The sequence below is a fragment of the Monopterus albus genome, unplaced genomic scaffold (assembly GCF_001952655.1).
Source record: "Monopterus albus unplaced genomic scaffold, M_albus_1.0 scaffold135.1, whole genome shotgun sequence".
Taxonomy (NCBI): domain Eukaryota; kingdom Metazoa; phylum Chordata; class Actinopteri; order Synbranchiformes; family Synbranchidae; genus Monopterus; species Monopterus albus.
This window is the reverse complement of record NW_018128015.1, coordinates 13,290-41,030: the sequence shown is the minus strand read 5'-3', so window position 1 is coordinate 41,030 and position 27,741 is coordinate 13,290. Positions and strand designations below refer to the sequence as shown.

Sequence of the window (27,741 nt, the reverse complement as noted above, 5' to 3'; positions counted from 1 at the left end):
CCTACCCTCCCAAGGAGGGGCAGAGGTTTCACTGAAATGTGAAGCTGTGACCAAGTAAAAAAAATGTTGAAAGACCTTTGCAGCTATAATAAAACAGTACTAAAGCAGCTGCTTGTATATTGGTCTACTACTTTAATAGCTGCTAATATACTCTGCATATACACTCTATATAGTTATCAAATATGCGCCTTAGTGGCTCCATAGAGAGCTTTGCCCTTTGGCCGCTCTTCTGCTAACAGAGTGCAACACTACATTAACAATTGCTCTGCTATATAATGTAGCAATTTTGCAAACACAAGGAAAAATTAAACAACACATAAGATACAATGAGACAACTTGTTCCTGTCATTTCTCACCAAACTGTTTAAAATAGCGTAATAATTTGTGAAGCCTAAATGAGTTGACTGTCCCTACACAGTAAGGGTTAGTAGAGATCAGCAGACTGTGAAATCAAGATGTTTAAATGTTAAAAACATCCAACATGAAAAACTGTCTTTTTCTGAGTTCATACATACTAGTGTGTGTTCACCGCAGCAGGTCTGTGGAGGCCTCTCTTTGACAGGTCGACATCAGCCAGCAAGTCCCCTCTGTTCTTATAAACATACTTACAAAGTAGGTTTTGCACTCATAAGCAAGGTGAGGAAGGAGTGTGTCTGAATGATTTTATTATGTTAAATGAGTGTGAATGAGTAGAAGAACTGGTAAATTCCAAGAAAGTCGTGCATCCTGCTTTGACCTGTCTTGCGAGTGCATGTCGCAGTACAAGATGTAAGCCAGGTTTGTCCAGATGTCTTTCTGTGGGTGGGTGTGTGTTCGTGCATGTGCCTGTGCTGTCACCACTTTGAATGATGACCAAGGACACTGTCTGTTGTGTGTTTGTATATGCGCACTTGTGTGCGTTAGTGTGTGCTGTATGTGCGCCTTAGCTGTGCTCACTTACTGCAGAGTAGGGACATAAATCCTGCCATCCCCTCCGGTCCATTATAGATATAATCCCCCTAATGAGGTTGTACTGGTACAGGCTGGTGCAGCCTCACAGCGCTGAAATGAAATTCACATGGGGTTGCCTCCAAGCTTGTTATTGTTGACTTGTTAATACTGAATTTGATTTCGCAATTGAAATTTAAGATAAGGAAAAGTGTAAACATGATTTGTATGTCTCTTTGAAATTTCTATTATCATTTCTGCAGTGTTGTGAACCCGAAGGAGGCAACGTCACGTGATATTTCCTAATTTCTCAAGTTGAGAAGAAATAAGTGAAGACTGTATAAATGAAAGTAATAAATAAATTTCCTCCATCTGCTCCTGGACAGGCCATACCTCATGACTTGATGTAGAAACACAGACATTTCAGGACCAAACCGCCGAATGGGCGCTGCACTTGTCTCAGTGTCTTGCTCCATGAAAGGTTCGAGTGCTGGTGTTATCCCATTCAAACCACTGCTCCCTGTAGAAACCTCACAGAACACCATAGCAACTTTTGCCTGACAACATGCAGCCATCTGCCATGTGTGTCTAGTCTAGCAGGAGCTGGTGACACCCAGACCTGAACTCACCAACGGCCTATAGGAGCCATGTAGCATTCACCTACAGTAGCAGCATTTTAACAACTAAACGAGTCGTCCCAAATATTTATGAACACCTCAGTAAAACCACCATCCAGCCATGTTTTGCTCAGGCAGCAAGAAAACATGTTCTGAAAACATAGTCTTTGTAATTTTGGTTGAAACTGATAAAAGACTGAGGTGAAAAAAATAATGGAGGCAAAGAGTAAGTGGGGAAACCGTAGACTCTAGGTGAATTAATTTCTCTGGGTGAGAGGCAAACACAAACATCCACGTTTGCCTATGAATGTAAACGACTGAAATGTAAAACCTACAGCCCTGAGGGAAAGAACAAAACAAATAAAAACAGACTGAAACTACAGAAGCTACAAATGAGTTTTTCTTTGTTTCAAGTCTTACATCTTCCCTCGTTGTTGGCATTGAACTCCACATTGTTTCCGACTGTGTGTGTGTGTCCTTGTGTGTGACTGCTTTTCTTTGTGCAGGCTGGAGTTTCAGCATGGGCTCGGCCTACCAGTTCCACAGCTGGAGAGTGTTTGTGGTGGTGTGTGCGCTGCCGTGTGTCTCTGCAGTGGTAGCTCTCACTTTTATGCCTGAGAGCCCCCGTTTCTACCTGGAGGTAAGAGACTTGCCACGACGTGGGCTGCACCATCTTAATGACAATGCTGATAATTCCTATGGATTTCAGAAAATATCAAAACATTTGTACAGTAACATTTTGATGCCACTGGAGTTATTCTTGTGCTGTAGTAGGAAAATAAATACAACAAAATGTTTAGATGTAGCAGGTTGCATCTTTGCATTAATGCAGGGGATTTTAAACTATTTTCAAACTCTGATGGTGGGTGGGGGAGAAATGAAGGGAAGCAAGGAGCAAGAAATGTAAGACGAGGAGGAAGGGACAGTGTTCCAAAAACAACGAGAGGTTCATCGTTTTCTCGCTGATTTGACCTTTTTAAGAAGTACAGGGGCTGCTTAGATACTTCTGCAATTTGCATTAAAATTTCTACTTATCCTTGGACATGTAGATATAGATGCACGTGTCAATTATGTCTGATTCCCTTCACTAATAAATTCCTGTAAATCTGCTTAATTTTCTTCCTTTTAGCTCCAGACCTTGCCTAAGAATCATCAGGGTTTTACAATTCCTTCAGTATCAAAATGTTTCACTGATTGTAGTCTGCAAATCCATGAATTGACTGCAATCAGGAACTGTTATGAGCTAATTCTGATGCAAATTTGCCAAACATCCTTAAAATAAAACAGGACTTAAATTGTGACTCACACTTTTCTAAGTGACTCTATTGCAGCATTGTACTTACTGTTTACAACCAACAAACTGTGGGCTCTGTAGTGTCGACAAGCGCTCGTGTGGTGGTGGTGGTGGTGGTGTGGCACAGTTGTCAGTTTTGTTAGAGCAGGGGCTGTACAGTGTCAGAACATGAAAACTCTGCATTAATGTAATTTACAACTCATGTGCACAAATGAATCGTGCAAGCGCTGTAAATACTTATTAGTCGAATTTGCCGGGAAACATAGAAGCGTGACCCGAGTAATGAGATCGTTGGAGAATATATTTAGAGAAGTTAAAATCAAGGAGGCTCCCTGTGAAACAGTGTGGTTAACTCGGCCCCACCCCTCTAGGTTGGTGCAGACTGTACATAATACGTTGAACTCGACTGTCCCCTAGGTGGGTAAACACGACGAGGCCTGGATGGTGCTGAAACACATCCATGACACCAACATGCGCGCCCGTGGAGAACCTGAGAGAGTGTTCACTGTGAGTACACACTGGCTGCTACTGTACACCTGCCTCCTTCCTGCTGCTTCAACACCATCAACCCGGTGTCTCCCCCTGCAGGTGAACAGGATAAAAATCCCCAGACAGCTGGACGAGCTGGTGGAGATGCAACGTGACTCAGCCAACCCTGCACTCAAAATCCTCTTCAAAATCAAGACTGAGTTCAGAGGAGTATGATGCTCTTTTGTCTTTATCGTAGTTAATTTCATGCTGAATCTTTATGGTCGTTAAGATATAAACTGAGTAAAAGTCTTTTCCCTTTTATAATAGATCTGGTTGAATTTGATTAAATGCTTCAGCTACCCAGTGAAAGAAAACACAGTGAAACTGGCTGCCGTCTGGTTTACTCTGTCTTTTGGGTAAGAGGTTTTCTGCACACCACCTCATTTCTATGTTATTATTGTATGTTTCCATCATGTTAAATGTGGCTGAATTGCCTGGGTGAAGCCGAGTCGCCTCTACTTTTCAGCTTAATAGCAGAGGTTCGGTGAAGTACTTAGCACTGAGGCAGATGCTGTTTAATTTATAGCTTCCTGATGAATGTTGACAGGTAGATTAAAAAGCAGGGACCTCTTTGAGAGAAGGTGCCAGTAGGCTTTTTTCTGTTGGCTGATTTAATGAATTACAGTGTGTACGTGTCAGGCATTTTCAGCCTAAAGTCAAGTTTTTTAAAAGTTATAAAGACACAAAAGTAGGATTTTTGTTGTAAAAGAAAAAATCCATTAATTTATCTCAGTTTGTCTTAAATTTTTTGATCCTGCTATTATTCTTCGTTCTCATTTTATGACCTTGCCCAATCTTCTTTATTCACTGGTTGTTTTCCCGACACAGAAGCAGGTGTAGGATCATTTCCTTTGCTTTTTAAATTGTCTTCTTAGCACAAAAATACAAATAAACCAGCTGCACCTCTGACCCTGTTCTCTGGAGACACACATTGAGCAGATGTGGCACTTCTCTAACTCATTGTTCTTTTATCTCATTATTAGGTACAGACATAAATACACACATACACTTGGGTTATGCCCAGAGTTAAGATGATGCATAATGCAACCACAAAGTCAGTATTTGGTAGTTCTGCAGAATATAACTCTTAACACTGCATGAAAAAGTGAAATTTGGATGAGGAAAAAGTAGCAAACCCCAAAGATTTCTGGATGTTTGCAGACATTGTCCCACCACAAACCACATACATGTATTAAGGACCAGGTACTTTGAAAAAGGAAGTGGCACAGAGAAATGAACCGGTATGTAGTGTGTTTCTGTGAAATGGTGATTGCTCTCATGACTTTACCCATAAACCTCAGGTCTGGGACAGTGAAATGTAAAAGCAAAACAAAAGAAAGACTGTTGCCAGAGTGGCCTGTGCAAGTGATAATCTAGCAGCTGTTGTTGTGGCCAGGTACTACGGGCTGTCTGTGTGGTTCCCGGATGTCATCAAGCACCTTCAGGCCGATGAATATGCCTCCAGAGTGAAGATTCACAACAACGAACGCACTGAAGACTTCACCTTCAACTTCACCCTGGAGAACCAGATCCACAGAAACGGGGTCTTTCTGAACGACAGGTGTGCGAACTGAGTCCTGGTTGGATTGAAATGTTTTGCAGTGACCCCAGCGGTCTCTGACAACAGACATTAATGATTAAGAAATAGCTCAAAGGTGTAAAGTAACACATTATGATCCAAACCCACAAACAACACACCAAAGCCGGCATTATTAATCCTGCCTCCTTTATCTCCCTCACCACCAGGAAATTAAAATCTCTCTCCCTCTTACCCATGCGCGCACATCTGTTCCTGCTCCCCTGGTTATGCCTCTCACATACACAAAGGCCACAGAGAAGATGCATCGATATGCTGTTTTTGTTCCTTTGCGTGCTCACTGGTGACCAGAGTGTACTTTGATCCAGATTAAATCAAGATACTGTGCACAGCAGAATGCAACAGATATACATAGATCAGTAGCAGACGGCCAAGCTCAGTTATTTTACCCATGCTAAAGGATGGACGTACTAGTCCTTAACTGCGGGGAGAGGTAGAACTCATAATCATTACTTGCAATACCAAACAGTACAATTAATAAAAACTACTATAAACACACACTTTTGTCAGTGTGGCAAGTGTTAGCAGCAAAATGTACTTTAAGTATTTTGTATAGTTTCAGATTGTTACAGTATATTATACATTGTATTAATTACCTTATTACTGATGTATTAAAATTTAAGAAGCATTTTAAAGTCACAGCTGGTAAAGTTGGAACTAATTCATTTGCTTATTCACTGATTCCATTTGACTCTGTAACAACATATAATTTCTTTGTAAGTTGATCGAATACAGGATTTTGTAAAGTTTTTATCGGCAAAGAAACTAGAAACTACAGCTGATGAGTAAAAAATGTTGAGTACAAATATTAACTCTAGTCAAACCTAAAGCCGAGTCTGCTCAGATTTGTACCTCCAGTATTTACTCAAGTGCAGTATTTGAGGAAACACTATTTTTAATCAAGTCAAATGAATCTTTAACATAGCAATAATAATAATAAAGAAGAAAGCAAATAGAATCAATTAGTAAACAATAATTATAGATTTTACCTAGTTTTTCCTTATAAAATATTCCAGTTAGGAAACTTCTTTTGCAAGTCGGTACCAACAAAGCTTGTAGTGATGATCCTACACAGAATGATTTAAAAAAAAATCTCGCTGTCCACGACCTGCTCAGCAGCAAACGGCAGACGGACGCAGTCAGAGCCTGGTGAACACAGTGGAGCGCTGATCAGCCAAGAAGCGTGACATTTCCCTCAGGAGCTGGTAGAAAGTAAAGTTATAAGAGAGTGACTCCAAATGAATGATCATGTTACTGGGTGTGTAAATATGTACGTCTGCTAACAAGTTGGCCATAAAATGTGATGATATCTAAATGTTTATACATTTATTGCTACAGATCCTGAGGAGATCTGAACTTGTTTTGTATGCAGCAGAACTAGCCTGTCTTTGTCCGTGCACTCAGTTAAAACTGTGACTCAGCACATGCTTTTTTTTAAGGGAAATAATTCAGTATCAGCACCTTTGTTGTCAGAAGTGTTACCAGTCCCTATTAATCCTGCTTTATTGGTTGATTCTTCCAATGTTTCCTACTATAATTTCCTCCCCTGTCGGCCTCCATCTCTACCCAGGTTTATCGGTATGAAGTTCAAGGCGGTCACGTTCATTGAGTCATCTTTCCTCAACTGCTATTTTGAAGATGTCTCCTCAGTAGGATCCTCCTTCAAAAACTGTACCTTTGTAGACTCCTTCTTTTACAACACGGGTGAGTCTCCACCTGCGACAGTCACATTCCTCTCCTGCATACAGTTCCCTTACTGAGGGATTTCCTTCCAGACAAATAATTCATCGGCATGTTTTGTTATGATAAAGACACTTGGAACCAAGGCATCAGAATCTCAAACATCAAATCGTGCCTTCAATAAATCCTGTTACAAAAATGCAATCCAACCATTTTGGGCCTGACAAACACAAGCAGAGAGTAAAGGAAAAGCAGGAGAGGTGTTTAAATGTTCTGAGAGAACTGCAGCTGAATCAGACCTTGTGGGAGTGTATGGTGGAAAAGCACTCCCCCCACCCCAGCACTCAGGAACCCGCTGAACATGGAAACAGTAAGGGCACATCAGGTTGCTGGTAATGCCCCATGGGAAATGAAGTTTTTTGGCCCCTGGCTATGTGTCTTTAGAGAGCAGAGGATAAAGAGAGATGAGGAGAGAGAGAAAGAGGAAGAAGGGAGGGATGCAGTGTGAGAGCAGAGAATGATTTCTCATTGCTGCATGTGCATTTTTGATTAGTTGCATGGTATTAGTAGGGTCTATATGCATGTATGAGAACACTGTAGAGTTTTGGACTATATGAGAGTATCATTAAACATCCAGACCGGTATTTCTAAGGTGGAATAATACTACTACTACTACTACTACTACTACTACTAGGGAGCAAGCTTTTTGTGTGTCAGTGTTTGTAGTAATTAAATTAAATGCAGCTTTATGTAGGAATATCCAGCATGTGATATAAACTAAAATATTAGAGACAGATCCTCCTGAAAGCCAGAGCATCAAGATAAATTAATTATGCAGCAGCTACCAGAGTTGAATTTGAATTTGCTGTGAGCCACCTTTTCAGTTCAAAGGCTAAGCTCAAAATCATCTACACTTGAGAAGACCAAATTAACACCACCAAAGAAGAGGATTTAGTTTGTGCAGCAGTGATTTTAAGTCACAGAGTAAAATTTTTCCCTGTCTAAATGGAATATTAGAAGGCGCCAGGCAGTTAAAACCTCACCCTGACTCAGTACTCTGCTCTCTCTGGTGTTTATAGATATCGACGATGCCAAGTTAACAAATTCAAGGGTGATCAACAGCTCCTTCCACCACAACAAGACAGGCTGTCAGATGACGTTTGATGATGATTACAGCGCCTACTGGGTCTATTTTGTCAACTTCCTGGGAACACTGGCTGTGTTGCCCGGGAACATCATCTCTGCCCTCCTCATGGACAAAATAGGACGCCTTAGCATGCTAGGTATGACATAACATTCTCTCTGGGCTTTGAGGACTTGCTCTGACTTTTTGTTTGGGTTATGAATAGCAGCTCTTGACAAATGTCTCAACCTCTCCTGTTGCTGGCCTTTGTGTTTGCACTGACCTCTAATGACGTAAATGAGGCTAATTTGTGTCTGAGATGTAGGAGATGTGTCACGTTGTGCCCTGCAGGAGGCTCCATGGTGCTTTCAGGCATCAGCTGCTTCTTCCTTTGGTTCGGCACCACCGAGTCGATGATGATCTTCATGCTCTGTCTCTACAACGGCCTCAGTATCTCTGCCTGGAACTCGCTGGATGTGGTCACCGCTGAGCTGTATCCAACTGACAGGAGGTGAGGGCTGCACTCAGAGCATTACATTTAATGGGGTTTTGTGAAAACAGTGAGGGGGGGGTCTCAGACCCCCAGAAAATCTAAAAATGAAATGATTTCAGGGAGGTCTTACAAATGTCCCTAGTTCGCTTATATTTATCTACACAATGTGATTTATGTGACTTTATAAATGTTTATGTTTTTAAAATAATACTTTAAAAATAAATAGCAGTCACTGCCTTTATGATGTTGTATCAAAAGTGTTTGTGCCCCAGAAACAGACTGTGGTCCTCAGGAGCGAGCAGCCTGCTACATGTATCATCACCCACTTTATCTACACCTACATCTGTTTTTGTCAAATTATCACAAAATGCAAAAACAGACACAGTGTACATTGTCGTGGTGTAATGAAGGTCTGTCTTTGTGATACTCGATTGCTTGTGGAAATGGGCACGGTGACGTCAGACTGATTCACTGTACCTGTTGTTAACAGAGCCTTAACATAATTGACATCTGTAGGGCAAGTCTCCAGAGAGGCCACTGTGTGAGAGGAGTTACATTCAGTAGATTTGCATTTGGATTGGTCATTAAAGGTTCTCGAGGTAGAGCGAGGACAGAATGAAGATTTTAAAAAAAGTTGAGCAGTTCACTATACCCTTTCGAAAAGAAATCACATAATCATGCTTCAAGTTATCCAGAAGTAAGATGACACCTAAATCTGATTCTCCCTTCCATGTCTTCCTTCTCTCCTTGTTTGCAGGGGCACAGGCTTTGGTTTCTGTAATGCCATGTGTAAGCTGGCAGCGGTGCTGGGCAACCTGATATTTGGCTCGCTAGTTGGCATCACCAAAGCTATCCCCATCCTGCTGGCATCATCTGTGCTGGTTGGCGGCGGCCTGGTGGGGCTCCGACTGCCAGACACGCGTGCCAATGTCCTCATGTAAACCTCAGCACCAGGTGTTTACTCAGTGTAGTGAATAATGATTCACTTATGTACCACAGTATGGTTTATTTGAATATCACCAATGCAAACACTGCTTTCATGATTCTTGGCACTTATTATTTGATAAATATTGTTGTCTATGTTCACAAACTCAAATACCAGGACAAGTGATTGTTATTCTGTTATTTCTGGGTAAAACACCTGGTAACATAGGATACTGGAATGCAGTTTAACTTAACAGAGCTGAAGATATAAAGAGTTTGAAGACTAGAGTCAAAGTTGGACACATCTAGGTGTTCTCAGAGACTGGTTACCAATGTCCTGGGTAACTTCAAGGCTACTCTTGGGAAACGAACTAGATGTATTAGTGGTGATAAAACTCTGTATATCAGCAGCTTACTATCTACCATGGGCCGTTCTACACATGCAACCCACAAATGCATATGTTAAAGCTGCAAAAGACTTGGACGTCCAACAGCCTTCCATTTACAAATCTGTTCAGTCTTGCTCACATTAAAGGAATAGTTTGAGAAATACACATTTGCTTTCTTACTGAGAGACAGGAGATACTGATACTCTTTTCTCTGTAGAATGAATATGAACAGTGGTGGAGAGTAACTAGATAGTTTTACTCAAGCACTGTACGTAAGTACAGTATGGAGGTACTTGTACTTAAGTATTTTTTATTTTATTTATTTCAGCTGATTTATACTTGTACTCTAGTGCAGTTCAGAGGCAACTCTACTTTTTACATGTGCCACAATAAGAGTAGTTTACACTACATTTATTTTATAGTAATTATTTGAGTTACTCTGCAGAGTTAATCTAATAATAAACATAAAATCAACAAATAATTGATAGGTTAAAATTAATTTGAAGATAAAAACTTGATTGATCCTGCATACACAAGCTACACTGCATTATGGAAAGAAATAAAAACTAGCCCCACTTTTCCTAGTTGCATGAAACAACATTAAAGTGATGCACACATTAATGCATCTGTAGTTATGTCAAGAATACATCAATACAGTATATTACTCTGAATTTTGCCATTTTCCATTATGAGTGCTTTTACCTTTGGTACCCAAGTAGAACAGCTGAGTTGATGACTGTGCCACTGCTACTTTAGCTTAAGTAAAACACGTGAAAGCCTCTTCCACCACTGAATATGAAGATTCAGCTACTGTAGCAGCTGTTTAGCTTAGCTTAGCATAAAGACTGGAAGCAGATAGAAACAGCTAGCCTGGCTCTATCCAAAGCTAACAGAATGAAAGCAATGCCAGCCTCCTACAGTAGCACCTATAAACCACAACATATTAATTCTACACCTGGGTTTTTGCATGGATTGATCAATTGAGATGTAATGTACAGGAACAGGAAGTGGCAAGCTATCCCCCTTGTTTTCAGTCATTATGCTAAGCTAAGCTAAGTTTATTTATTGTACAACCACACCACTGATATGAATCTCCTCAACTAGCTCTAAGCTACAAAGGGGAGTTTTCAACAATATGTCAAACTATTCCTTTAAGTCCAGATCATTTTGTAACAGTTGTGTATTTGTGATTATGATTATTTATTTTTGTATTTATTTATTTTGTAATTTATGTTTGTTAATTGCTGCTTCTTTACTGAGCTGTTCTGTTTCCTGGCCGCTGTTTCTAAACTTGTGATCGATATTCCACTAATGTTGGTGACGTTCAAGCTTTTTGCTGCAGTTTGCAAGAATGACAAGGCCATAAAAAATAATCAATAAGAATAAAGTAGTTTAGTGAAAACCGGCGACTTCAGCAGCTACATTTATAAAGTGAAGAGAAGTTTACATTTTCTGCTTTTTACAGTAAGAGACTTTTGAGATTGGAGGCCTGTTGTTTGACTGCTTCCTCTCCCCCTCTCTCGTGTCGTGTTGTGTTCGTCTCGTGGCACTGAGCTCACCGTGAAGGGCTTTGCTCTCCATTGCAAGCTGATCTGTCAAGAACAGTTTATACTGTAGGAAACCTCTGCTGTTTCTCACAATCTGTCTCAGTTTCCTCGTAGTGTCTCTCGCCCTGTCTCGTGCTCTTGCCCTGTTTATCTCCTCCCGCCTTGCTGCTGCACCCTCTGAAACTCAGAGGCCTTTCTCAGATGTTGTGCCTCTCTCTCTCTCTCCAGTAATCCCGTCTCTCCTTCCAAACCTTGCTGGAAGCTTTGCTGCGTTATTCTGCTTTTTTTGGCCTTCCACCTTGATAGAGCAGTATGTGCTGTATGTCTGTGGTGGATGAGTGTGTGTGTCCAGACAAATCTCATATGTAGAAAGCCAAGGTTTGTATTTTTCAAAAAAATATTTTTTTCTTATACTAAGGTTCTGGGTTTTTTGGAGGAGTTGACCCCCATCATAAAGTGAAATTAAAAGCCATGTCTAAATGGTCACTTCATGCAAATGATAAAACAAACAAACAAAAAAAGCAAAATTTTTTTGGCGGAAGGGGGGGGGGGGGGGGTCTCATCAGGTAAAAAACATCTTCTGGCAAGGCGCTGGGTTTTGGCCAATCAAATACATGCAATACCTCTTGATTACTTTCTAATACCAGTGCAGTATTTCTAGTTTTACTCATGATATTGTGATAACAGATAAAATAATTGCCACAGTGATGAATTTTCAGTGACTTTAGATCCTATCTGTGAGTATTATAAACTGTGTTTTGGAATCTTACAGGGCTTTAAATGCATTAATCTATCACTCCAAACAGACCTCTCGGACTGTACTTCACTGTCCCACTGGTGGACAACATGCACCACTACAACGACCCTGTGCTGCTCTGCAGGGCTGACATTTGCTAATTAGCTTAGCACTAAGCACAAACTTGAGCGAAGGCTAATATAATTTTTACAGGTTTTTGATTATAAAAACTAATATTCTGACCTTAAAGTGAAATTAATAAAAGTTAAGGTATCACCAAGTCATTATACTTGATCTTTAGGGATCATTAATGTGAATACCAGATTTCGTGGCAGTCCATCTAATAGTTGTTGAGATATTCTTCCTACTCCATTCAAGCATGTACTAGGTATAAGCAAATTGATATCGGATTATGTGTAAAATTATGTGTGTTGTCATATCAACTGTTTTTACATGCTTGAAAGAATAAATCAAATCAAATCAATATTTCCCTAGAAATACTAATGAAGTTTCATCACCAAAGTCAGTCAGGTTCATCCTCTGGGGACCAAAAATGTCTGTCCAAAATTTTATGGCAATTCATCCATCACTCTGGAGCAACATTGTCGTCCCCAGGGCTGTTAATGTGGCTATAAATTTAATATCCGTGTGTCTTCAGAAACAGTGGCGGGATGCCTGCATGGCTAAATGCTGCTACACTCAATAAGAAAATGTTTGGTTTTTGTGATTTGGATGAACAGACCCTTTATAACTTTGATTTAAACTATTTCAGCTCAGTGCTTTGATGTTTAAAAAGCATTAAGTCATATAAGAAATATAAATCTGTTTGTTCTCTGCTGGGTTTGTTCAGTCATCCAAAACAATATTTAAATACAAAAGTTCAGTAATGCATCCAGTTATTTTTGTGTGGTGTTGCTTAAATCATATTTCTTACAGTGGAAAGAATCAGCACCGCACACAAGCTCCAACATGCAGCTGTTTCCTTGTAGGATTTTTGTGACTGAAATGCAGCTGTTTCAAAATATGAATCTGGTTTCCTGATGAGTCTGTCTGATGCTTTATCTGTCTGTCTGCATTGTCCCTTCCTTCAAACACCACCACCTGTACTGAACAAACTCTCACTGTTTCCAAAAGAAATCCTGCATGTTTGTTACTGAAGTCCCTCTGTTGTGTGTTCTTTTTTGTTTCGGTGTCTTTGCTGTTGCTCTGCGGGAGGTAACAGCCATGTGATTCCCGGGTGAAAGGTGAATGTATTCATCTTGTGTGTTGTCAGATTTGTTGTGGACAGGTGTTGATTGTACTGAGCTGATGTCTTGGTGGTGAGGCAACTGTCTGTCCAGCATGGGCGGTCAAATCTGCTTTTGTTTCCAGTTAGATTCATCACTGAAGCACAACTGAAACCTAGTGACAGATTTGAAAACCTCTGCTGTCAAACAATATGTGGAGGTGTTTATGATACCTGTCCTTGATATTTATTTTAATAAGAAAAGTGAAAGTGAATGCATTGTAAAGGTGAGTTCCTTTAGTGTCTACATATTGAATAAAGAGTTTCATTAGAACAGATGTGTGGACTCTATTCAATGTCCATCTGTGGCTGCACCTTCTTCCACCAGCAGGTGGCACTGTTTATTCAAAATTAACAAGGACAGGCTCCTTTGTTTGAAGTTAGTCATAAAAGAATTCTGCATAGTTTTATGCCAAATTCCTGTTGATTGTTTAGATTTGTTCTGAAGGGAAAGGTGACTAAGATTACTTTTAGTTTATTTGACATCAGTAGTGGCTTTGGAGCATTTTAACCACAGGGGCCAAACTGGAACCAGCTGTTTTCAAAGGAGCTGGTTAAATTAAAACTACAGTTACAGGATGACAAAAGCACAAGAGACACAATATCATAAAACTGGCTCAGTAATGTCAACACCCGCAGTAAGATGCTGCAGTTTGATAGCATTAGATATTAAGATAGCCCAAGTAAGGATGTAGCAATCAGAAAAGAGGCAGACATAAAGATGATGTGGTACAGTAAGTATTATTTATATCTTATTGTGAGAAAAATGTTTTGCCATACATGAAACTAAAGAACTATAAAAATGCCTTATTTCTACTGTGGTCCTTGACATAAATATGGTGAAGATGCCAGGGTGCGTGTGACAAACCAGCACAACACATATCTAGCCTTTACTCTCAAACACAGAAGACAGATCTGAACTCGTAGGGTAAACTGTGACTTATCTCAACCTTCTTTTTACAGCTGCGGTGATTGCCTAATATTTTAAGGCATGAAGGTCATTTAATACGATAACCGTCGTAGCAGAAGCATCAAAACTACATCTCAGCCAGACGAATTTCAGTCTGATGGGAGGAGTTCCACAAACCCTACAGAGCTTCATGATTTTTTTAAATCTGACATTTTAGTACAATATTAACACAATCACATGGTTGGTGTATTTCAATTTTAGCTGCAGACTTTATATTTATTTGCAGACATAAAGTCACATGCACAACATTTCTGTAACACCTTAGAAATTTTTTCCAAAGCTATAAAAGTCTGCCTGTGTTTTTGTGCGGTGCGCCACCCCACATCCTGTAACAGGGTGAGCAGAAAATATCAGCTCAGTGGGGGGGGAGTGATGAGACATAGTTGAAATTTATTGTTCAGGCATTAATGATAAACAAAGCTCTAGATTCAGAAACACTAAGAATATATCTAAAACTAGTACATGTACTGAGAATCTATGTTCTAGAAAATGGAGGAGGCATTTTAATGAAGGACAAACAATTAACACAAAATAGACAGTTACTGTTTTAATCGACAGGCTGATTACAGGAATAAATAAAGGCTTTGAAGGCTTATTTTCTAATGTCAGGCTGCTTCACTCCATTACTTTATCTATAAATGGCCCCCCACAGGAAATGCTTCAACACAAAAGCACATTTTCATCAGTTTCATCAGAATGAAAATATTAAAAACAGCAGTTAAACCACAAACATATACATGAATTAATATACAGTATATTAATAGCAATAATTCTTTCTGCAGTAGCATTTTATCCAGTTGATGCAACAAGTCCTTTGTGTTTACTACAATAGAAACAGAGCTGATGTCATTTAACTTCCTCTTTGATTCCAGTCACAGAGAACATTTCCCTCTTCATCAGCTGCAAAATGAAAATCATAACCAGTTTTTGCTATTGTCCAGCAGGGATCCATCAGACAGACAAGCTCATGGTCTTGCCTTTAAAGGCCCTGAAGTAATGCCTGGAGCCTGAAGACTTGGACATGAGGAGAAAGAGGAAGGGGTCCAGACAGGCATGGAGGCAGCACAAACACACCGCCACATTAAAGTACACATATAAACTCTCAGTTCCACCCACAGACAGTTGCACATAATGGAGGAGGTGCAGGACTGCAGCAGGGGTGAAACACACCACAAAGATGACAAACACCAGCGAGCTGGCCTTGATGTACATTGCCCAGTCATGGTGTGACTGTGTGAGCTCAAAGACAATTCGGGTGTAACACACAACCGTGACCACCAGCGGCACCAGGAGACCAAAGATGTTCAGGAACAGGTTGTAGTAGAGCAGGAAGATGTGGGAGTCATTGTATGTCAGTATGTCATGGCAGGTGATGCGGCCTATCTCAGGGATCCAGTAGCTCTGCCGGATGAGGAGCTCGGGGACAACAGCAAGACCAAACACCACCCATACAACCAACGTGACCCAGGCAGTGCACATCTGCTTCGGGAGACTTTTGTACATGAACGGGTGCACTACAGCCAGGTAGCGCTTGATGCTGATGCAGCCCAGCGTCTGGGCCGAGCAGTACAGGTTGCCATAGAAACAGGCCGTGACCACCCGGCAGGCGGCCTCTCCGAGAGCCCAGTGGTTTCCATGGAGATGGTAGTGAGACTTGAAGAAGAGGGAGAGGAGGAGGAAGAGGTCGGACACTGCCAGGCTGCAGTAGAGGATGGCAGAGGACACCTTCCTCAGTTTAGAGGCCAACGTGCACAAGATGGCAACGTTGGCGGGGATCCCGACACTGAGCACCAACACATAAATAATGGGTATGACCCGGGTGCTCAGGGGCCCGAGGAGGTATCCTGCTGTGTTGTTGCTGAGTAACCGCAGTGCTGGAGTGGAACTGGACAAAATGGGAGCTTGAGTCCCATTCAGGACAAGATTGACATTCGTCCCAATGAACAGCTCCCCTCTAAATGTCCTGCCTACAGGACGAACAACCACAGAGTTGTTCTCCCGCTCTAGCAACGAGAAATGGCAACAAGATCATTTAGCATTCATTGTACTTTAACATACCTTATTAAAATTCAACGTTGGCAAACAATACACTGCTGATTAGGGCTACAGCTAACTGTTGTTTTAGATGAATTCTTCAGTAAAATGTTGAAAAATGTCTGAAAGAAGATTTTAAAAAAGTTTTCTAAAGATCAAGGTGACACCTTCAGATGGCTTGTTTTGTTTGATCAAGAGGACAAAGACAATTACTTTATTACACAAATCTCTTGGATGGCTGACATCAAGCAACTGAAATGATTCTCAACACTAATCACTCATTTGTCCAGTTGTTTCAGATCTAATCCCAGTAACAGACCATCTGGTGTCATATTGATATGTAGTGTGGTGTTACAGTGAGTCAGTGACAACTTTTTGCAAGTTGTAGTTTGTTTTTAATGAATTTGATTTCACCTCAAGTTGGATTCATTTCTATTACTGACAGTTTTCAACAAATTACAGCAGTCCTATTCTTCACATGAGAGTTTTAGAATAAATTGGTTGTAAAGCAACAAACACTAAGATGCCTGATCACAGAATCTTAAAGTGAACTTTGATGAGCTTACTTTTATTTTGAAGTGATCCACTGAGACAGAGAACAAAGACAACAGAAAAGAAAAGATTCCTCATCGTTTCTGATCATTCAGCAGCAGCTTAGCTCAGTTGTCACAGGCGGATCTCGCGTCTCTCTGTGTTCTCAGCTTCATGCTTCACTTCTGTCTGCTGCCACACTGTGGGTGGACTCGTCAGAAACACCTCCCCCAACCATAAAAAACAGGAAGCAAGCATAAATGGGTAGACTGTTTTATGGGCATCAAAGGTGACAGTAGTGAACCACACTCTTTTTTTTAGTTATTCAAGGTTCAAAGGGTCAAAGTGTTTATTTGTCATATGCACAGATAAGAAATGTGTTTCCCTGTACAATGAAACTTTTATATTGCCGTCCACATGAATGTCACATAATACAAGTGAAATATAAAGTAGATGAGCAATAACACAAATCTAAATAAGCAGTATTACAAATCTAAGGCACTTTAAAGCAGCAAGTGAAGGAAGCAAATAAAAATACAACAAGAACACAATATAATACAGAGACGATATATGCTACGTGGGAGGTGTGAAGTACAAATGGAAGTACATGAGGTAGATCCTGAGTCAGCTGTTTAGGAGTCTGATGGCAGTTGGAAAGAAAGAGTTTTTCAGTCTAAAAGTCCTGCATTTCACACCTCTGAGCCTCCGACTGGAGGACTGGGGTATGAACAGAGTTTAATTTGTTTGGTTACAGGGTTTGTTTCAGTCTTTGTCTGTAAGATGGATACAGGAACTCTACTCTTTTTTATAAATTGTTGTTGTATATGTCTCTTCTAAGTAGGCTTCTGTGTTGGTTCTGTATCCACTTCATCAGGTACTGATTCATCATATAGTACCATTCATTCATTCATCTTTCATGATGTGGTTTCTAACTGAAACATTATATTCTATCCACAAGATGCGGTCTTACATTTCAGCCTGATGTATGTGCTACATTTCTTCTTTTACCGATAATATGATGCCTGCAGGGACGTGGAGTTGAGTAAGAAATGGAGGCGGGCCACTGACTCTGAAATTTCTAGGAAATCTGTCTGAAGATGATAAGCTTGTCTGAACATGAGAAGTCTTGTTTAGTCTTCACTTCCACACTTTTGAAAATCTGTTTTCACAGAGATCTTTTATTAAAGACCTTTGTTGCTTCTTTGCGACAGTTGTGTGATGATCTAAAAAAAAGCGAAAGTCTAACATGGTGTCAACAAGTGTGTCCTCACAGAATCACAGCATGTGCAGTTCAGCTTTTTTTTAAATTTCTTTTTGGATTTACAGGAAACCTTATTTGCTTTAACTGCATACTGTGTGTCACAGTTGGAAGTACTCTTTGGGTATTTTTACTTGCCTGTTTCAGTGGATATTTTATTATTTGAACCCAGGATCTAGCTGATCCCAGATGTGACCCGTGTCTTGTTTTGTTCTAGTTTGTTTGTCAAATATGTGGAAAGACATGTTTTCACTTCCCATATCCATTTGACCTCAGATTCAGCACAGACAGAGCCCCGCGGATATGGGGGGCCCGCCTCCCATCCATGACTTTACAGCTGACGTCTCAGATGACTCAGAATGAGAACAAGCAGCACACCTTTATTCGTCTGAAGCGTCTTTTTTGGTAACAGTGTTTAAAAAAAAAAGGATAAAGCTGCACTAATCAACAGTTTTACATTAACATAGGTTCAAATGACTGTATGTACTGTAAGAGGTAACCCTCAGAGAACAGCTAAAAGTCAGAGGTGCTGTTTACTATAAGATACACAAAAGACAAATGACAGCAGCATCTGTAACAAAAAAAAAGATATTTCCTGTAACAGTGACAGTAATTCTGTGAATTACACATTTGTTTCAGGCTTTTTTGAGAAAATGCTAAATTAATCTCCTTCCTCTTTTTAAAGGACAGCAATGCATCTGCAGCAGACATCTGTTTCCTGTGTCACTGTCGTCATACAGCTGCTTCATCCTGCAATACTGCTTTCAGTTTCTTTCCACATCTGGGATGTGGTTTTCTGAGAAAAACCAGTCCTGTTCAAACATGAAAGGAAGATTTTTTTTTTTGAAACAGTGTTTATGAAAGATGTTAGATTCACACCCAGACTGAAAGGCTGTCACTGTCTGTAAATCTCACATATTGTAAAAATCTAATCAGCTCTTATCTGTGGAAAGAGTTTAAAACTGATACTATTACAAGTAACTGCCACTCGTCCCCACTAGAGGGCGACATGCCCCTTTGTTAGGATTTTATATACATTTTATGACAAAAAACTACTTAATGCCAGCATCATCTTTCTTCACAGTTCTTTTCTACAAAGCTCCCAACAATACATAGCCAGGCTCTATGGTATTTAGGTCGTCATGGGGAAGAAGTTGGGCAAATATACTGACACTCCCTTCAGTTGTTTGTTTCAGATGACTCAGATAACGGGACAATTTGTTTCCCATACAGTCCTATATTTATACTGTCTGTAGTATGTAGTGATGAAAACACAATGAATCTGTGTGGTGATTCTGGACCAGACTTGGATGAAAATGGTTCAAGCTTCATTTGTGAAAACAGAATCATTTAAAAAGCATACTGACAAATTTCTTTAGAGGAAAAATTTGTTAGTTTATATTGTTAAAATGAGGCTAAAACTGCACTAATCAATGGGCATCTGTTGATTAGTGTAATGGTTTCTATAGTACCACAGAAAACATTAACTATGAGCACTGGGAGAAGGGTCACTAACCCTCAGAGAACTGCATATATCACCAGTCACCCTCAGTACAAGCTTGTTAGCTTTTTCCACCTGCTTGTTTGAAAGGGACCTGGCTGCAGACAAGATAGAGGACTATGACCAAGATTTGCACACAGTCAGCCTCTCCTGGAAGTTATCAACCTGCCTAGGGTTAACCTGCCTAGCTGAACAGATTCCGGGTAATATCACCAAGTTCCTGACAAGGTCGGGTGTCCTCAAGCTCATCTGCAAACAGGTTCCTTTGGATAGTCTTGGTTCTCAGGAACCTTTCTGCTTTGTTTCACTCTCGCTGCTCTCGTTATTTCCAGGCTATTTTCAAAAACCTCTGAAAAAACCTGAAAATCAAAGTTACCATCCAGCTGGTGCAGAAAGTGGCAGAACTAGCAGCATTAGCAAGATGTTTCTCTCAGGACTTAGTGGAGACCAAAACAAAAGAAGAAGAAGAGTAAATATTGGGCTTGTATTTCAAAGTTCCTTTCAAAGTGTTTATTGTCATTACCATTAGCTCCACCTTTACCAGCAGCAACATTAAACTGATGAACACAATAATACATCAATAATTATAATTAAAAAATATGATATAATTAATGTGAAATGTGGAACTCTACATAAAAAGTACTTTTACTTTTGGTATATTTGGATGCTACTACTTTTGTACTTTTACTCAAGTAACACTTTGAATGGAGCCCTTTCACTTGTAACAGCATTTGGACACCCTGGTAATTTTACTTAAACTTCCTCCTCTGTGGTAAAGTGTGAGATCCTGTGTGGGAGGCTGCTCAGTCCACATCTCACTCTATCTGCACATATTTAGCTATAAACCGACCACAGTGATGTTTAAAAAACTTTTCTAAGAAGAAGATGTTATCATAGGTTGTCTGCAAACCATCTGAACAGCTCTGGGTGGGAACAAAATATGCTCTGTGATATTCTGACAGTTCATCACTAGCTTAATGCAGTTTGACTGAACTGGCCTGTTCTCACTGCGCAAAGCCCAGAGAATGGTAAAATGAACAGGAATTAAACTCGCGAGCCAGTGGCCTGGAGCTGTGCCAGCGACTTCACACTGGACCTAATCTCCCTGTGTCTGTATCCTGCCTTCTTCTAGGAATGTTAGCCTAGCAACGCCCAAGCACAGCAGACTACAAGAGAAACATGACCTCCACAGCAGACACCATGTCCAGCTGTGCTTTCTCTCAAAACACATTTCGAAGTAACCGTAATTGTACGGGACACTTCAGCATTTTGGTCTGTACTGGACACAGTCTAAACACAAGCTTGATAAATCACAAATTGTTTCAAAGCTCTAAGTCTCCTGATTTTATGCGAGCAATGAATTTTTAGGATCCCTTTATCACTGCAGCAGCTGTTTTTCATTTTGCACAAGGTTAACACACATAGTGAGCAGAGACACGTGTCCAAGTGCTAAAAGCTCCACAACAGTCCAATGTACAAACTGCACCAATGCATGACATGTGTTGTCATGGAGAAAAAGGTTGTTTTGTTTGCGAGTGACTGACTGAGACCAGAGGAATGGCTTTAATCAAAAGGGTGAAAGGCATTTCTCCTAAGCTGCTGGCACAAACAACACACAGTCGTTTTTTTACAGGAGGACAGTCTTCTTCCGGTCACAGTGACTCCACAAATGGTGTAATGTGTTAGTTAGCAAGCTTTAGAGGTTATTGATTGTGTTATCTTTGAACAAAGCCAGGCTAGCTGTTCCCACTGTTTCTAAGCTGATAAGCATGCTAAGCTAACCAACTGCGTCATTTGTGAGAAACAGGAATGAGTAGAGATAATCTAACTCTCGGCAAGAGGTGTAATCCCAAAGTGTCCAACTGTTCCTTTATGAAACACGCATCAACCAAAAGCAGGTCCTATATAGGCGGGAAATGATCTTATGACTCAAATGAAGTATGCTGTATAAATAAGAAACAGATCATTGTGAGGAAGTGTCTGACTTCCTGTGACCTCAGAGTCCCAGCCGACATAAAGCTCAGGATGAATGAGTCAGGCTGCACCCACCCTGTCCTGGGCCCATCCTCTCCCGGTTTCCGTCCCACACTGAGAAGGTGGCCTGTCTTACAAACAGACCTTCTCTGTGCCATTTTGTTTGTTTGTTTTCAGGTGCTGTCTTCTGTCCCATCTCAAATGCAGCAAAAGCTCCCAGGAACAAACACATGGAAGCGAACGCTCCCATGACTCCAGCTCATTTGATCTTGAACTCCACCAGAAGCCATGGGAACAGTTTTGCCATATGTGAAAATAAATAGCATGTGATCTTCTGGACAGAGATGCCATTAGAGCATGAACAGCCAGCTTACACAGACAAGTAAACAGACTCATAATTAGTTCGAAAATAAGTAATCTGCCTGGCTTCTCTGTAAGCCGTTGCCCATCTGATATGTACATCTGACTGCGCCAAGCAGCTCTTAAAATTCTCCAGGGATCTGCCGCTTCATGCCAGACTAATGACCTTGTTTACTGGTGCTCCAGCACCCACCGGAAATGTGCTGGTGGGTGTTGTCATTCCAAAGTCCAAAAATAAATAAATAAAGACATAAAAACAAAGGTTCTCACTGGCAGCCTGCTCATATTCACCAGTTACATCATAAACTAGTGTATAGACATATTATCACTAGATTTAATTCAAAAGTTGTGAAAATTTAGATTTCCAGTAAATGAATACATGATCAGACTAAAGATGTGGCGTATTTGTGCAACATGTGGAGCCGCCCTGAGTTTCTTCATATGAAGTGTTTAGCAATCAAGCATGTTCCAAATAAGAAATGTTTCTAGCCATATGTATTACATGTTTTGATGTGCTGGTAAGTGAATTCCTACTTTTGTGTCATCACAACTAGATTATAGAAACTCATTATACTTCCACCTCAGCCAAAGATCTATAGTATCTAGACCTGTAGATGGTTCAGCACAGGGACCACTGTAGTCGGAGTTGGCCTCTCTTCATTGGCTACCAGTGGAGTTTAGATTTCACTGTAAAATGCAAAGTGCATTTCTGAACTTCCCATATGTCCATATGGTAACTTATAGTGAGGTCAGCTGTCTCCTGACTGTTCCTGGTGTGTGCTGCCTTAAAAAGAAGGGAGGCCAAGCATTTCCTGTGGTTGTTACCCCCTGGGCTGCAGTTAGATCACCCAGTTCAACTGAGGTAATAATAAGAATTCAAGTTTTGTTGTAATTTCTTGCTGTTCTGAGCTGATATTTACCTTTTTATGTTGACGTTATTTGTTTTAGCAAGCAATTGTGGTAAATACTTTTATTGTGAAAAACGCTGTATAAATAAATCTTTAACAAAAGAAAAACTTTGTGATAGAAATGAACAGGTTACATTGTACTTAAATGACTGAATGTTGATGACATCGCCAACATTTTCCCACGTCCCTTCATTATTTAAACCGGTTTACTTGTGGTTCGTTTGGTTCTGACACTGGTTTACTGGATCCCGCTGCTGCTGCTGTGCGACGGGAAAGGTGACATCAGGGCCGAGGAACGCGCCTGTGCCAGCAGGCCGCAGTGGGCTGGGCGGACACTGCGCGCACGGTGCGCGCGTCAGCGGCCGAGGGTCCGCAGCAGAAAGAGCTTGCGAGACGAGCGAGCAGCCCGGACCCGCTACAAGTGGATTAACTGTATCAAACGCTGCTTTTCTGTCAGTTTTCCTCAGCAAAATGTTTCCAGTGGATCCGAAAACCTCACTGTTGGTTCTGGTTTGTGCGTTTGCTGCTTCGGCTGCAGCCCGAAACGGTAAGACGTCACTTTCTACAGGTTGTTTCTTCAGCACGGCTCCATAGTGTTTTTATTGGCGTCTTGTTAAACGTTTGTACATCCATTATGGAAAGAATATCGTTTACTGTGTTGATGAAATAGAGCTGAAATGATTAGTTGATTAATCGATAATCAGCAACAGCTTGATCGGTTCTTTTCCAGCAGAAATAGTGAGAAAATAATCCTCAGACTAATTGAAAATTAAAAGAATCGTTAGTTGACTACTGAACTAAGAAATTGCTGCAGATAAAGATTGTTTACATTATTGATTAATGTGCAATTTATCGCTTCATAAAGTGTGAAACAAATCGTGGAAAATGACGACGTATCAAGGTGGCGTCATAAAATCCCGAAGCATTTACATTAAGTTTATATTAAACCTTAGAGAAACAACACAGGAGAAGCACAATACCCATAATGTTTGGCTTCCCCCTGAAAATAACGGAAATCATTAGGCTCTTGTGTTTATCAGTATAGTTCCTACTTGTTTGTTTTTCACTTTTCTGTGAAAGAAGGGTTTGATAATGATTTTTCTATTAATTATTTGGCCTATAAGATAAAACACAGCCACACTGACACAATGGTTTGATTTATAAAACATAAGAAATGCCTGTCAGAGTTTCCCAGGGCTCAGGGTTACATTTTCATTTAGTCCAGTGAACATTTAAAATCCCACAATGTTCAGTTTTAATGATATGAAAACCTCACACTGAAGCAGTTTGGCATTTTGATTGAAACTTGACTGGCTCAGTTACTGAAATAGCTTAATTTTCTGTCAATCATCCAGTCAAATCCTAATATGAATAAAATACCTGTTGATAATAACCATGACTAAACCACCTTGTATCCCCCTGACTCTTCTTTCTCTCTCTCCAGCCAGTTGGAACGGCAGGACCTTTGTCATTTTTGACAGTTCAGTCACAGATGAGCCAATAGACACGGATGGTCTTTTTACAGATGCTAAAGATAATCGTAGAAGTGGTTGGGTGCGTAATGTAACCAACACCAGCAGGCCGGACATCTCTAAAGAGGCGCTGCTGTTTCTCACGGGGCCTGTGTCCACCATCCTCATCCCTTCCTTCTACACCCTGGTCTGCCTCCTCAGCGTGCCAATCAACATCTGTGCCATGTTGGTCTTCATTCACAGGATCCAGCCCAAGAAGCCAGCAGTAATCTACATGCTGAACTTGGCCTGCGCCGACCTGCTCTTTGCCGCACTGCTCCCCTTCAAGATCTCCTACCACTTCAGTGGTAACAACTGGATATTCGGGCCGATCATGTGCCGTGTGGTCACTGCAGCCTTCTACTGGAACATGTACTGCTCTGTTCTGCTCATAGCTTGCATCAGCGTGGACCGGCTTCTCGCTGTGGTCTCCCCCATCCACTCCCTGACTTGGAGGAGACCACAGAATGCAGTTATTGCCTGCGCAGCCATGTGGATACTATCTTTGGCCGGCTCGGTGCCCCTCGTCCTCTCCAACCAGACTGTTCACCTGAAGCAGCTGGACATCACCACCTGCCATGATGTCCAGTCCTCACACAAGGTCATCTGGCACTACAGAGTCTACTTCATCACCCTGTGCTGCGCCCTCTTCTTCCTGCCCCTGCTTGTCACAGTGGTGTCCTACACTCGGGTGATCTGGTCTCTGAGCAGGGTCCCACACGGGTTCCCAGGACGTTCACGCAGAAAAACACGAGCAGTGGTGATGGCTTTAACAGTGCTGGTGATGTTTGTGCTGTGTTTCACGCCCACAAACTGCCTGCTGCTCACTCACTACCTGCAGTTTAACGAAGGAGTGGAGATGAGCCGAGAGACCCCCGACGGCTCCTACGCAGCCTATCTGGTGTTTATGTGTCTGGGAAGTCTGAACTGCCTCCTGGACCCCCTGCTCTATTACTTTGGGTCATCCCAGTGCCAGAGACAACTGTCCAGCGCCCTGAGGTGTCAGAAGATCACAGAGGGCAGGAGCAGCACTCATTTGTCATCGGATTTATGCAAATCCAGCTCCAGAGCGACTGTGAAAACCAGCTGTACTGAAAGCTCCAAGATAAACACTCCGCTAAACAAAGTGGACTCTTTCCAAGCAGGCCTAGGGTGTAGAGGATGGGACTGAGGACAACTGAACTGAGTCTTACTAAAGTATGAAGTATAGCATGAAGTTCCAGTATCAGCTGATGAAGAGCAGAGATTTTAGCCAGTATTTCAGCTGATGAAGAGCAGAGATTTTAGCCTGCTGTGTGTATTTTCTTCCAAAATGTAAATGTGAGGGCTGAGCCTGTCGTGCCAACAGAAAGAGTTAACACCTTCGTTTCAAAACTCCAAATGTGCATTTTGACTGAGGAATGTAGTAAGAAAACAAAATAGGGAAGGAAGAAGGTTGAGATTAGATAAGGATGTGTTTTCTAGAACAATTCAGCTAAACATGCTTTTTCCTCTGCATGTATACCAGCTTCTAAGTTTATGTACTTGCTATTTTGTTTTTTCTGATTATATATTTGCTGAAAAGTTTATTTTCATGCAGTAAAGGTGTTTGACATTTTTTCATTTGAATGTTTTTTGAAACCATTTTAAAAAAATACTTTTTATTTCTAAATGAATTTTGGACTGTGACAGTTTTGCAGAGTGAACCTCATACCGTGTGTCAGACTGATTCCTGTTAGTGGGAAACGTGTACTATGAAATGTGTGTCCTATTAAAGCTGTTACAACATTTCTTACTATTTTCAGAGTTTTTACAAACCAGTCGGTGAAATAATGGAGAAAACAGGCTAATCAGCAGATTAATTAAAATAATCATTAGCTGCAGCTAATAGCAGCAGCTGGAAACAGAACAGTTGAGAACTGCACCTCGACCAACAGCTACATCCTGCTTTGACATCAGTGCATGAACAATAATAATGTCATGATATAATATATAGTGGTCAAACAGTCCCAGGAGACGTGTTTCTGCACTCAGTACTGTGAATACTTCCTTTGGTTTCCTCATGACGACAGAGACACTGCTGAGCTCTGTAAACTCTGTCAACTCAGACAGACAGAGGTTCTTTAAGGTGCAGTTTGTTGAAACCTGTGACCCAGACTGATATAATGGTGGGAGGCAGATTGTATTCAGGGTTTCAGAGACTCCAGGAAACCACCTGTTAATGACTGTGTTACTCTGATGGGTCAGGCTGTCTTCTGTAAAACCACGTCATGGAGAAGCAGAGACAGGACCGAGTCCTACGTATGTGATCAGATGGAGGGGTCCTCAGATAGATGGTAATACTACGAGCTGATGTGGTGCATAAACACAGTCCAACACAGGATGAAGGTGACTTTGTACAGTTTCTATTCAAGGTCAGTGAAGACAGAGCACAGGGATTTAGCTCATGTCCAAAGTGTGTGTGTGTCTATGAAGGTGAAACCTTCAGTCTGACTTTGGGGGATGGGGATCATCCAGATGTGGACTTGGACCTACTGTTGTCAGTGGAGCAGCAGTTTATGCTGAACAGAATCATACGGGACAAAGTCAATTGTGGACACATGGAAAAACAGACATAAGCAAAACTGAGACAGAGCTTCAGGAGTGAACCCATTGAATCATAGAAAATAATGTTACAGTGTTAGAGAAATAAAAGTTAATCATAATCTTTAAAGCCTGACCAATAAACACATGTCAGTTTAAGTTCAGAGCCAAATGATCTGGTGCATTTAAGGCTGCAAGAAATCAGAGTTGTAAAAATTTCTTCTGTAATTAGAAGGTTTAAATGTACATTAAAATAAACATGTCTCATATTTGAAGCAATTGTTATTTATTCAAAAACATTTAAAGGACAGAATTAAATAAATCAAATTATTTACTGACATGTTCTTACATTCTATTAATTAATCTGCAGCACTGATTCATTTTTGTTTTTCATCCACTGAATTTCCATTGCTCTCATTCAGGTTAAATAAAGTGAATTTCACACGAACAAAAGAGCAAATTATGAAAAATGGGTGGGAACCGCATCTAATGGCAAAGATCCCAGACAGAATTTAATACCTATTTAATAACAACGAGGAGACGAGTGTTTTAACTTGGAAATGAGCTCGACTGTAGCTAAAGGGTTAATCCCACAGTTTGTCTCAAAGAGCGCTCCTCTTCCTGGAACAAGGTCCAGCCTGATAACCCTGTCTTCAAGGTCAGTGAAGACAGAGAACAGAGACAAACTACAGGACATTCTGAGGGAGACATGGACAAACGTCTAACTGACAGTGACTAAAGTGGATGTTTTACTGTCACCAGCAGAGACCAAGACCAGAGATGGATTCTTAAGATATTCACGTCAAATCACACTGGATCCAAACACAGCACACACACGTCTGTTATTATCTGAGGGAAACAGAAAAGCAACAGTAATGAGTGAACAACAGTCTTATTCTAGTCACCCAGACAGATTCACTGAATGGTGGCAGGTCCTGAGTAGAGAGAGTCTGACTGGACGTTGTTACTGGGAGGTGGAGTGGACAGGG

General features: G+C 40.9%; 3 protein-coding genes across 3 annotated transcripts in view; 2 read left to right on the top strand and 1 right to left on the bottom strand.

Moving 5' to 3' along the window:
- LOC109967797 (synaptic vesicle glycoprotein 2C-like) overlaps positions 1-11,631 on the top strand; it is a 36,467-nt gene extending 24,836 nt beyond the window's left edge. Inside the window, exons 5-13 of the mRNA XM_020613623.1 lie at positions 2,051-2,184; positions 3,256-3,345; positions 3,427-3,537; positions 3,637-3,725; positions 4,766-4,930; positions 6,537-6,670; positions 7,726-7,929; positions 8,121-8,280; positions 9,020-11,631. Of these exons, the coding sequence (XP_020469279.1) occupies positions 2,051-2,184; positions 3,256-3,345; positions 3,427-3,537; positions 3,637-3,725; positions 4,766-4,930; positions 6,537-6,670; positions 7,726-7,929; positions 8,121-8,280; positions 9,020-9,203 (1,271 nt within the window). The 3' untranslated portion in view covers positions 9,204-11,631. The remainder of the gene's footprint in view (positions 1-2,050; positions 2,185-3,255; positions 3,346-3,426; positions 3,538-3,636; positions 3,726-4,765; positions 4,931-6,536; positions 6,671-7,725; positions 7,930-8,120; positions 8,281-9,019) is intronic.
- A 2,266-nt stretch (positions 11,632-13,897) lies between these two features.
- On the bottom strand, positions 13,898-16,880 carry LOC109967760 (proteinase-activated receptor 3). The gene is made up of 2 exons (XM_020613559.1): positions 16,714-16,880; positions 13,898-16,116 (listed from the first exon to the last, which is right to left on the bottom strand). Exons 1-2 carry the CDS (start codon positions 16,775-16,777, stop codon positions 15,065-15,067), a joined length of 1,116 nt encoding a protein of 371 aa, XP_020469215.1. The 5' UTR covers positions 16,778-16,880; the 3' UTR covers positions 13,898-15,064.
- A 6,017-nt stretch (positions 16,881-22,897) lies between these two features.
- LOC109967793 (proteinase-activated receptor 1-like) lies at positions 22,898-25,361 on the top strand. The gene is made up of 2 exons (XM_020613618.1): positions 22,898-23,226; positions 24,124-25,361. Exons 1-2 carry the CDS (start codon positions 23,151-23,153, stop codon positions 25,359-25,361), a joined length of 1,314 nt encoding a protein of 437 aa, XP_020469274.1. The 5' UTR covers positions 22,898-23,150.
- The last annotated feature ends 2,380 nt before the right edge of the window (positions 25,362-27,741 follow it).